The sequence below is a fragment of the Camarhynchus parvulus genome, chromosome Z (genome assembly GCF_901933205.1).
Source record: "Camarhynchus parvulus chromosome Z, STF_HiC, whole genome shotgun sequence".
In the NCBI taxonomy this organism is placed as follows: Eukaryota; Metazoa; Chordata; class Aves; order Passeriformes; family Thraupidae; genus Camarhynchus; species Camarhynchus parvulus.
The window spans coordinates 24,696,074-24,707,587 of NC_044601.1; the positions used below are offsets into that span (position 1 = coordinate 24,696,074).

General features: G+C 38.4%; 1 protein-coding gene across 4 annotated transcripts in view; it reads left to right on the top strand.

Annotated features, from left to right (window-relative positions):
- The window catches only part of TTC37 (tetratricopeptide repeat domain 37), a 47,782-nt gene extending 37,629 nt beyond the window's left edge, over positions 1-10,153 (top strand). For all 4 annotated transcript variants that reach the window (XM_030968462.1, XM_030968465.1, XM_030968463.1 and 1 more), the window contains 5 exons: positions 1,619-1,777; positions 4,103-4,255; positions 6,001-6,131; positions 6,686-6,809; positions 8,200-10,153. In XM_030968462.1, coding sequence (XP_030824322.1) covers positions 1,619-1,777; positions 4,103-4,255; positions 6,001-6,131; positions 6,686-6,809; positions 8,200-8,277 — 645 coding nt within the window. In that variant the 3' untranslated portion in view covers positions 8,278-10,153. The remainder of the gene's footprint in view (positions 1-1,618; positions 1,778-4,102; positions 4,256-6,000; positions 6,132-6,685; positions 6,810-8,199) is intronic.
- The last annotated feature ends 1,361 nt before the right edge of the window (positions 10,154-11,514 follow it).

Genomic DNA, 11,514 nt, shown 5'->3' on the forward strand with positions numbered 1-11,514 from the left:
ATCAAACCTTCAGCTCTGGCAGTACTAGCAGCATGCTCTGACCAACTGAAGTGATGGTTGGCATATTCTTCCCTCCCCAATATAGTTTGCAACCCCAGAACTGTGTTAATAGTTGAAACAAGTAGTGTATGTGTCATGATAAAGCTGAAGTCTGTTCTTCCTGCCTAGAATTAAGCAAAACATTACCAAAATTCAGGGCAAGAAGTCAGGATAGGAGACATACATGGGACTTCGATTTCTTCTGGGTTGTGTTGGTACTTTGTTTCAGAGCAACCAAGTGGATGCTACAAGTTTAATTATTAAAAAAGAGAGGTCTTGCTGCAATACAGCTATGGAAGGGAGCTGGGCTGTTAACAGCATTCAGGAGGGTGTTCATAAGCAGAAGACTTGGCAAAAGATAAACAAAAAAGCGCACATCCCTGATTTTCATTAAGGAAAATTACTAATCACATGCAAATGTGATCCTTGTTTTTGGTATATTTAATTAAAGTGGATGGGAGTTAAAAAAAACCCACCAACAACAAACAATAAAAAACCTGAACCATACAAGCAGATAGATTGAACAGGCTGGTTTTCAGGAGGAAGTACTTTCTTACCTCTTTGTTTGCTTGGTGAGGTGTTTTCCTTTTCTGGCCAACTTGTCTACTGACCTGCCTTATATTAACATTCATCAGAGATTTTGAGACATACAAGATCTGTCCTTCCCCCAGTTTGGTAGGGTGGAAGGTTGTGGTGGATTTTTCTTGTATTATGCTGATTTTTGTTTGATTAAATAGCCTGAGGAGAGGACAGTCAGGGTCTGCAATTAGTGTAGAAAAAAGGATAGCATTCCCTAGTACCACAAACCTTCTGTGGTAGTTTTAGACCCCAGAATCCTCAGAAAGCAATGTAACTGGGAGTGGAGAGTCAGACACTGCTGTCAATCAATTGTGAAGGATTCACAGGCAACATACTTGGTTAAAATGTGTGTGAAAAATACAAATATTGTTTGTTAACACAAATCTGGTTTGAGTTATAATTCTTGGAAGTATTGAGATTTCAGCACAGAAAATAACATGCAGTGAGGTTTGTGAAAGCTTCACATGTTTCACCTGAACAGAGTAAAGCAACAGATAGCTAGTTTTCTGTCTTTTCTTTTTTGTGTTGGTTCAGAGAAATACTCTATGGATGCCTGCTGTTACTGAATAGGAAATGTTTAGTAAAGTCCTTCTGTTCCAGTGAAGATAAAGTATCTTATTTGGGAGAACTAAAATTGCTTGAAGCACAATCAAGGTCCTTTTTAGCCCCAAGACAGGTTTTTGCCTATATTAATAGGCCCAAAATTTTTAATAGCTGTCAAACCAAGCGAGAGCTGTCTTTCAGAAACCAGTAAGAGTAGGAAATATAAAATGTAAATGTAAAATTGAGCTTAGACTTCAAATGTATTTTGAGGACAGTAAAAATATTACCTCTTTTTATGGGTAAGTCCTGAAATACTCCTTTGTGCAGTGGAGGAGAAAAATGCTGTGTTTCAAGCACCCTGAGAAGGCTTTCAATGTTGTTTTCTATAAAGAGCAGAATGGAAAATCTAAGTGTCCTTGATATTGGAGAATGATAATTCTGACTGTTTTGGTTTTAGGGTTTAAAAAGCTGCCCTGAGCACCCAGCTCTATTTTTGCTTCTGAGACAAGTTCAGTGCAAGCAGTTGTTGCAGTGTCACAAAGAACTTCCAGACAACATCCTGGAGGAACTTCGCAAGACAGTCATGTCCAGTTCATCCTCAGCTGCGGCCTGGCAAGTAAGTGTGAATCTTTTTCCTGACTGGTATGCCACTCTCACACCTGCTGTAAGAGAGTGAGCATTTGTTTCACTGCTTGATTCTGTTTATCTGCTGACAGTCAGTGACAGAAAAAACAGCTTAAATTCTATTTGTTCCAAAGTTGAAATATCATGTTAACTTCTATAAAAGTTGAAATGTTAAGGACTGCTAGTAAGACCAAGCAGACATGAAGGCAGGAGAATTAAAAGTTTGAGATAAATGTCTTTAGGGATCTGTGATTTGACATGTGAGCAGAAACCAATGAAATACTTCATAACTTCATAAAAATAAATGGAGGTAAAGGGTTTCCTGTTGTAATAATACAGAATTTCTTATTTAAGGGTCTGAAAACCTGAATAACTATCTTTCTCCATAATGTCCTGACTTCAGATGTCACTGTTCTTTTGAATAATTTGACTGCAGAGAATCACTCCCAGTAACATTGTTCACTAATTCCCTTCCATGGCATGAAGAGTAATCATTTTTAGTTTACACAAAAGTGCTAAATCTCCCTTCATATGCTGCTTCTGCAAGTCAATCTGAGAAGTCTCACACATACCATGAGATCATTTTGGTGATGCAACACCAAATATGTTCATTTTCTAACAGCTGCTTTTTAGTTTACAGTTATTATCTGTCTTTACCAATGTAAGTAGCACATTGTTTAAAAAAATTACATGAACTTTTAGAGTCCTTTATGTAGCTGAAGGATTTATGACACTCTTCTGCATGTTGATAAAGTAAAACCCTGCTTGTGCTAAGATTCAGTGGTGTTGTTTTCACTCTTAGAAGATCAGTGCAAGGCTGCTTTACAGATCATGATCTTGCATCTTATAAGGCTGCAGATTCTCTTCTCTACAGAAACACCAGGAGCATTATTTCTGGGGAAAATGCTTTTTTTATGCATTTTTCTGTGATTTGTGAGACTTCATCTTTCAGAATATAGAACTCATTCAGGTTGAATTTGCAAAATAGGGAACATGCAAGAAACTATTGTATCCTCTTTTTTAATAACATTTTTAAAATTAAATTAGGGTTTGTGTACATTCTTTAAGCATCTCTTGCATAGCCAACTCATCTTCCTTACAAGCAGGGAGAATAAGTGAGATGAGTGCATGTAATGTGGGGAGTGGGAGGGGATGATTTGTTTTAGTCTTTTTAATCCAGGCCACAGATAAGATACCTGTGAGGAAGATCTTTTGAGTCTTCAAGGAAGTATTTCTCAGGGCTTAGATAGCATTCTGAAAAACGTGGCTGCTACATTTGCTTCTAGTGGGTTAATGTATGTTTTTATGTTTTCTGTCTCTGGACTTCCTGTGAGTTTAATTTATCCATTGTGATGCCTTACAGTTTTACTACATTAGAGGGGCAATTAACTTTTCTTTCTGATTAAGTTTTTGGCTTTTGTCTAAATTGTTACGTGGGATTTATGGGTGCTACTGAACTTCTGCTCTGATGGCTGTTCTACTTTTTGTGCTGTGACTTGTCAGGAAAATAGAGAAAAGTAGATCTGGCAAAACTGCCTTTGTGCCTTTGCAGGGGTTCTCTACTTCTAGAGTGCTAGACATCTTCAGCTGCAAAGAGCTGAGGCTGAGGCAAGCTTTTTTCCCTTCACATGGATGAGTGTTTTACTCTAAAAAGCAGGCCTGCAGCTTGATGTCAAGAATGCACAGTCTCACTAGTGCTAATTAGTACTTTCCAGTGTCTTGCTCTTTGTAATTGGGAGTAACTTCTATGTACCAGAAAGCATTAATAATTTTTGCCTCCTCTAACACCCTACAGTCTTTAGCTAGGAAAAGTCTAGAGGCCTTTGCTCAAAAGCAAGGGAATTAATTTGTTTACTTGGTGATCCAGCAAAGAATATTTCTAAATATGGCTTGCACATCTTCATGCATATCACGTACATGACAAGGATTTGCAAATATGGCTGCATCTGCTTCAAAATTGTGTGATGACTACAGAATTAAAGATAGAGAAGCTAGAATCCTTTTTCTTCTCTTCATGAGGAAATCCAGGACATCTTGTGCTGGCAGAGCAGGCAGCAGCTGAGACAACCTATCAAAAAAAGTCTGTGAGTGGGCTAGGGAGCTCTCAAAATAATTTAGTAGTGAGGTGTACTGCCAGCTCTGCAGCAGAGTAATTTTTCTGCAGGACAATGCAGTGTGTTGTTGGAATGAGGACTGGGCGCATGGTGTCAGCTAATGTTATGCTGTGATACTCTCATAAATTGGACTAAATGGTATTACCTAATGGATGTGTGTTTTGGTGGGTCCATAACTGATTTTCTTGGATGTTTATTTTCAGTGGCTGGCAAAAATATATCAGTCTCAGAGAATGATGACTGGAGCAGAGATATGTTACAGAAGGAGTCTGCAGTTGGCATCACAGCAGGGCAGCTGGAACGGGACGTTATCCAGTCTGCTCAGGCTAGCTATGCTCGCACTGGAAATCTGCATGGTAGGATAACCAGCATGACATTACTGCATGATTTCACAGAAATTAGTGTGATAGAAGGCTTCTATAGTCATTAAATTATGCCCCTGTTGAAATGACTTTACATTTTATGAATGACAGCTAGAGAATAAAATGAGACATCAAGGGGCAGTGGAGTATTCTTAGAACAAGTCTTTGTAAAACAGGTTGCAACGTAATAATCACATAGAGCCACTTTTTGCCTAAGAGGCTCACTTGCTCAGTGAGGCTTGTCTATAACAATTTTAGTTTGATCATCCAAATTGACCTAGCCCTCAAATGTCTGTCTTATTCAGACAACTGTCTCAACAGATGTTTTTTCTTCATTGGTGCCTGGAGAAGTCAATCAGTCATGTTTCAAATATTTGTATGCTGTATGGTCATTTCCAGATATGATGCCTTGCACTGAAGCCTAAGAACAATCTAAGGGAATTGTATCTTGTGGAATAAAGAAAAGTACTCTATTCCTTGTGCTGGGGGGGGCAAGGTAAACATATCTCAGGATCTTGGCAAGTGTTTATTATCTTCAAGCAGTGTCACTCTGGTAACTTGAAGTGCACTACCAGAATTTACATTCTACTGTAAGATGTAGATACTGCTGTGATCTTGGTGAATGCTTTTTCACAAATTATTGAATGACCCAGCTGTAATCAAAATCAGGCAAAGCAACCCCCATATATCCTGAGATCTTGTGTAAGAAAAGACAGTTGGATTTACTGAGGATAAAGCTGCAAAACTCTTCTTCTTTTTGGAGAAGAGAGTTGTCCTCCAAAGTCAAAATTTGTCAAGTGACAATATTTTTCCTGCTGTAATTCTGTCAGTTTTTACTGGTGTGCTTTGTTTCTTATTGTTCCTAAATGCTTTCAGAGGTCACAAGACACTGCCTAAATTGATTAATACTATTTCTTCCAGGGCTGGCCTGAATTGCCTAAGAATAAACAAGACTTTGTTTAAAGATGAGATTAGTATGAATTTGATTATCTCATCTCAACTTTTTAAGTGAGCAGAGAAGCTGTAGGTGGATATTTTTTTGGCATTTCTGCACGGGTTTAATGAAATGTATCAAGGCCTGGTGAAAAACTTGCTTAGGTCCAAGAAAGCTCTGTATTTGAAAATTGCTTGTCTCCCAGTTACCTTCCAAGTAAAGATTTGGTCACCCTTTCAAGTACAGTAATTTGAATGCTATCCAGACGCAATGGGGATAATAAGGTTTTTCTAAAGCCAGCTTTTCTTTCTTTGCTTTGCTTATATTCTTAAGATATATGGCTTTGCTCAGTAGTTGCTCTGTTAGGTGATTACAGTCTAGCAGTTGGTTTTGACTTTGGTAAAAAATTATGTCACTTCTAGAGATAAATTTTACATTCTTGAATAGTTTTATATGTGGTAGGAAGATTTGCAAGGTTTTCTAAAGCACTAATAAAATTTATATGAAGAAACAAAAAGACTATGTGCACAAATTAGCAGGGGGGAATACTGGCAAGGCTGATCCTAAATAAGTTAATATGACTTTTCTAACTTCTAACCACTGTTAGTCTGGGGGATTTTTTAGACAAGTGTCTTTCTAAACTGCCAAATACTTCTCAGAACAGCTTGAATAAAACCTGCTTTCTAGAGAGATGCAAATATACTACAATAAAGTAATTTTTCCCCTGATTTTTCTTCTTTTTATTTTTTAAAATTGCTTTCTTTATTGTTCTCTTTCTTTATTTTTTTCTTAACTTTTACAATAGGCTAATGTTTCAAATGAACACTGGCCATCCTTGGTTCAGGAGGCAACGACTGAAGCTTTGAAACTTTCTCCTTGCCCTTTGGCAGCTCTCCTTCAAGCCCTACTACAATATAATCTCAAAATGGGAGCAAGGTATGCATGATCTGTTGTCAGTGGAATACAGTGTCTAAAAATACAAGTGGTCATTATCTGCAGATCTAAGTTCTAGAACTTAAAGAAACTTGAAAGCAGAAATTAATTCTTGAAACAGTGTGGCAAATAAAAGGGAGAGGGGAGAAAGGGTTAATGATGTGGGCAGCAACCAAATCTTCCATTATTTGTTAAAAAAAGAAAAGCTGATGGAGCACCACTGAATGAATATGACATTCCTACATGTAGTTGCCAGTTTTTACGGGATTTCTAATGGCACTGTGAATTTGAAAATCCCTTTGTTAGGTGTTTTTTTTTGTTGTTTTTGGAAGGTAGTATCAGCCAAACAGAATTTTAGACTTTGTGTCTAAAATAGACGCTTTGTCTCTATTCCAATTACCTTCTCTTCTGCACTTTCACATCTTGTCTCCGTTTGCAGGAACTGCAATAAGGGCTTTCCCGTATATTACTTCTGGCCATTGTTGCTTGCTTTGTTATGTTACATGTGGCCTGTTCAGTTGAATTTGATTTGGATTATGTTTTTATTATGTTTCCAGGGAAACTCGGCGAATGTTGGAGAGAATTGTTTACCAACCAGCCAATCCAGAAACCATAGTGTCAGTGGCACGCTGGTACCTCCTGCAACATCTGTATGCCAAAGATGATTGTGAATTAATAGATGTAAGACAGTCCACCTTATACAGAACTTCTGTCTATTTATATTTGATATTATACTTGCAACTGGGAAGTGGGGTAGAAGGAGGCTAGGAAGGTGTTGCTCTGGAGGTGCAAATGTACTTCAGTTTTTGAACCAGTTTGTTTGAATGTCTTCCATTCCTCCATGCAGTAATGAAAAATAAATAGTAAAGTCTCCAGTCCAAACTTGGAACAATTTTACTGGTGATTTTTCAGTAGACATGAGGACAATTTAATTAAAATTTTAGCAGTAATAATGTTAATTCCCTCTAGCCTGGCTGGAACATGTCATGTCCCTGGCCCAAAATATCTGAGCAGCAGAATCTATGTGCTCTCTCTTAAAGGCTTGTGTGTAATGGTGTATTATTTTCAGTACATAGTAGATGCTGCATTAGTTTCTTTTGACAGTACTTCACTAATGTATTTGATCAAACTCACAAATCTATGCAGCTCTTTGATGTAGTGCAAGTGGGGTGTCATTCATTTTGGCTTATAATGAGAACTACTTTTCTCCTCAAAATCTGAATACACTCTTCTATCCTCAATGCTGCCACTGGTGATGAAGTCTTTTGCCCATATTATCAGCTGGTGAAATGTTGAATCCAATACAAAGTGGATTTGGAGGTACATATAAAAAGGTGTATACAAAAATCCATACACAGACATGCATAGACACAGATTAAAAAAGCTAGATTTAATGAGTTCAGAAGATCCTGGTATGATCTCATTGCACTTGCTTCTGCAAAGTCATTTTTAGTCCCTACTGATAAGATGATAATAATGGCTGGAGATTTGCTTGGTTCTGCTTAATGGTTTTCCTTTTCAGTATGTATAATGTCATTGGGTTACAAGAGATGTGCCAGAAGCTTATGAACATTAGGTTACTGTGGGACCTCTTTTTAAGGTCCATAACAGAAAAGATCCAAATATGATGTGTGGAAAATAAATCAGGGAAGTGTGAATTTAACTGGGAGAGGGAAAAGGATGTGGCAGTTTTTTTAAAGCAGCTGCAGAGAACACTTGAGTTTGGCAAATGGAGATTTATACAAGGGTAAGATTTATACAAAGCAGGGGACAAGTGTGTGTCAGCAGGAAAATTGGTCCACTTGTTTAATTGCCAGCAGGTAACTACTTGTCAAAGTAATCAGTGGTGCTTTTACAGAGCATTGGAAGTGATTACAGCCACTGTAGTGCAGAGTTTGGATCTTTTAAGCAAGTTGATGTGTAATGTTGAGTATTTCCTTTATGGGGATTATGGGTTAGATGATCTTTTAGTGAAACTGTCAAACAGGAATTAAAGTACATTTCAGATTGCCATTAAGACAAAAATAGAAAAATTTTAAATTCTCAAGTCATTCTTTATTTTTCTCTGCAGGTGCTTATAGAAAATGCCAAAGCTAATGGAGATGTTAGAGCTCTGGAACTAAATGAGAAATTATCATCAAGTGCCTAGAATGGACTATCTCAAGCAAAATACTCTTATGTTCATCCAGTTGAATTAGTTCACCTTCCAGAAGCATATAGAGTTTGGGCTGTTTTGTTTATTGTGTCTGATTTATTTTTTTCTGTTTCATCATCTGCAGCCTTGTCTTTAGTTTTGCTTTTTCGTGAACAAAAGTAGGTTATTTTCATGTGGAGTTACACACATAAAAATCACATTTATTTTGAAAAGAAAATCCTGAAATTTGCTTTTGTTTGCTTCCCCCACTTAAACTTTGTTGCTATTCACAATAGAGTATTTCCCCCATAACTTATGTAGCAAACAGAATTCCCCTTTATCTACTCATGCGTCTCTGTCAGGTCTGAGGGTTCTTGGGCTCTGATACCTCCTGGACAGCAGCTGGGGCCCCCTTCTCGGAGTGCTGGCAGGAGTGGGGGCAGGAGCTGGGTGTTCTTTTGGTGCAGGGGTCTTCCAGATGCCTTCTGTCCCATCTGGGTCACAAGAACTGATGCCTTGTGAAGGCTGACCTAGAACAGAGACTAGATGGAATTAAAGAATAAAGTAGGTATTTATTGGAAGGCCTCAGTGGATACACCTTGGGCAGTACAAGAGCCCAGCCAGGCTACACCCCAGATGAACCCAAAATGGTCACAAAACGGATGACTGGTCACGAGGTCTCACACTTTTATAAGTTCTGGTCCATTAGCATATTGGAGTTAATTGTCCAGTTACAGCTTTAGGTTATGAAGTCCCATCTTTCTTGTTTTTCTGTCTTCAGTCCACATCTATGTTCTTGGGCCTGAGATTTGGGTGGTTGTCCTTGGTTCCTGGCTAGGAAAGGAATTGTTTTGTCTAGCTACTCTGTGAAGAGAGCTCACCATCCCTTAATATGAAGCTCAGAACTACACACTAAAGTGACGCTGGCCGGGGGCTATTTACAGACACAAACAGGATGGGGCTGCTGGGAAAGTGCCTCGAGCTATTTATATTTTCAGCATCAGTCTCATTACATGATTATGATAATGGAAAGATGCTAACAGCTCGCAATCCAGGCAGCAGGCCAGAAAACTTAATGTTACAACATACTTTATAAGCTTCTTGACCAATCATACAAAGCAAAAGCATATTGACAGTATTTCTACCCAATCACCAGAAGGACTCGTAGCTTTGGTTAAGACAATGCTTGCTTATTTCGAATACAATACCCATTTGTAAGACACAACGCACAGAGCTCCATTATTAAGCTTTAACCTTCCTAGTATCTTGCTAGATAAACTTTCTGCAGCTTAAAAAGCTATTCAGACAAGCATTAATACATAGGCTGATTGTTCTATCTGACCTTGCCTTTTCTACAGTTTAAATAGTTTTTCTGGTGACCTATCTCATGACTGTTGCTTTAGCACTGTTCACAATTCTACTGTATCTAAAGCCTGCCTTTTGCAGCTTTCCTAAAACCCTCTAATTTTATAAATTCCCACATAAAGCAGCACAGAATCTGAAAAATATAAAAGCTAAAACCTGAGGCATCATTTGGACGCACACAGAAGTACAATTATTAACTCCACTGGCAGGTTTTCTTGGCACAGAATCTTAAGGGCTGGGTAGCAGACAGCTGTCATTTCTTGGTAACTCAGCTGCTGATTGCTTAACTGGATGATATATTCTTCAGATATGTTATTTTACTTTTATGTACATGACAATAAAAAATAAATAAAGCAATGACTCTGACCTGTGAAAGTTACCATGAGGATGTTCACTCTGTTGACGGGAGTCATGATAGCAGTCCATTTTCTTGTTTAAATCTTCTTAAAGTTTCTGTCCAGCAGAGTCTTAACAATGGCTTGTAAGATCCCGTGTTACAGGCAGGAAAGGGCACTTCAAAAGTGTGCAGGGGGACAGCATTGAGCATGCACTTGCTTTTGGAACCAGTTGTTCTGTGCTTGCAGAAAACAGGATGCTGAGTTGGAGTGCAAGTGACACACTCTGATCTCTGGAGAGTGTGCCACTTTCTTTTTAACAGAAAAACAGCTCAGTGGGCTGGGGCTTCAGTCTGTGGAGGTAAGATGAAACCTCTAAATAGCAAGAATCTCTCCTTATCTTCCACACTTTCATTCTCTCACTTTCCTTAAAATTATTTTCTTTAAATTTAGATTGATTATACGTCCCTTCACAGAGCTGCTGTCAAATAGCCTTGAACTATCAGTAATGGCAGATCTTAAATGGAAATGCTACAAAAGCCAGACATGACTCTTAAGAGTAGCTATAACTTTTTTTAGCTTGCTGCTATTAAAAACCTGGAGAAATTCTTGCAGCCTATGGTTTGTGTCCTTGGTATATGTGCCACCCACTCTAGTGGTGGAAAAGCTGTCATCACCAACCTCCTGGCAGCACAGTAAGCCTGCCCCTCTTAATCCTTCTGTGCGAGCGTTAGCCTAGACTTTGCCTGTACTGAGCCCTGAATGCCTTCTAGCATCTAGGCGAGCCAACAGGTGACAACAGCCCAGAGGCGCCAGCTGAATAACCATCAACTGGGAACATTCTGTGTTAGAAAAAAAATGTAGTAGTTCGGTGCCTTTCTGCTCAAAATACCATGAAATTGCTTTTACTGTAAACAGTGATGAGCTCCTTGAATAAGATAATACAGCCTGAAGTTGTATTACATACATTGTAGGAAAAAAAAACTCCACATATCTATGTGAGTTGTGAAGTACTCAGTGAAAAATGCTCAGGGAAGAGGAGTTTAAATTTAAGCTTTTGTAAAATTCAACAATGTGAAGTAAAAGTCTTGCTCTGCTGATTTTTAAGCAAGGTGTAGCCTCTACAAAATTGCACATTGTAGCAAGTCTGCTGTAACACTAGCAAAGCTTGTAAATTCCTGCGGGTTGAGGCAACCATGTATTTTATGTAATGTAGGGCACTGCAAAATAGAAAGACAATAAGCATCACTGATTTGGGGAATTGAGACTTGCTTATGGATTTCACTGCCTAGGAAGTCAGTGTTCTTTGGCTGCTCTTGCTGTAAAGCAGGGAAAAAATAAACATTGCCAACTATAAGTTATTATGTTGATTTATGCTGAAGGCAGAATGGAACAAGATCTAATGAATTGAAGGTAGATCATTTCATGGCTTCAGATAATAGAGGTTGCTTTTTTTAACCCCATGCTAGTTCTCACTAGAGAGAGCACCTCTAAGACTTGACAAAGTTTGCTCTTAGTTATCACTCTTCTGGGACGTCACTCGGATAGTGGT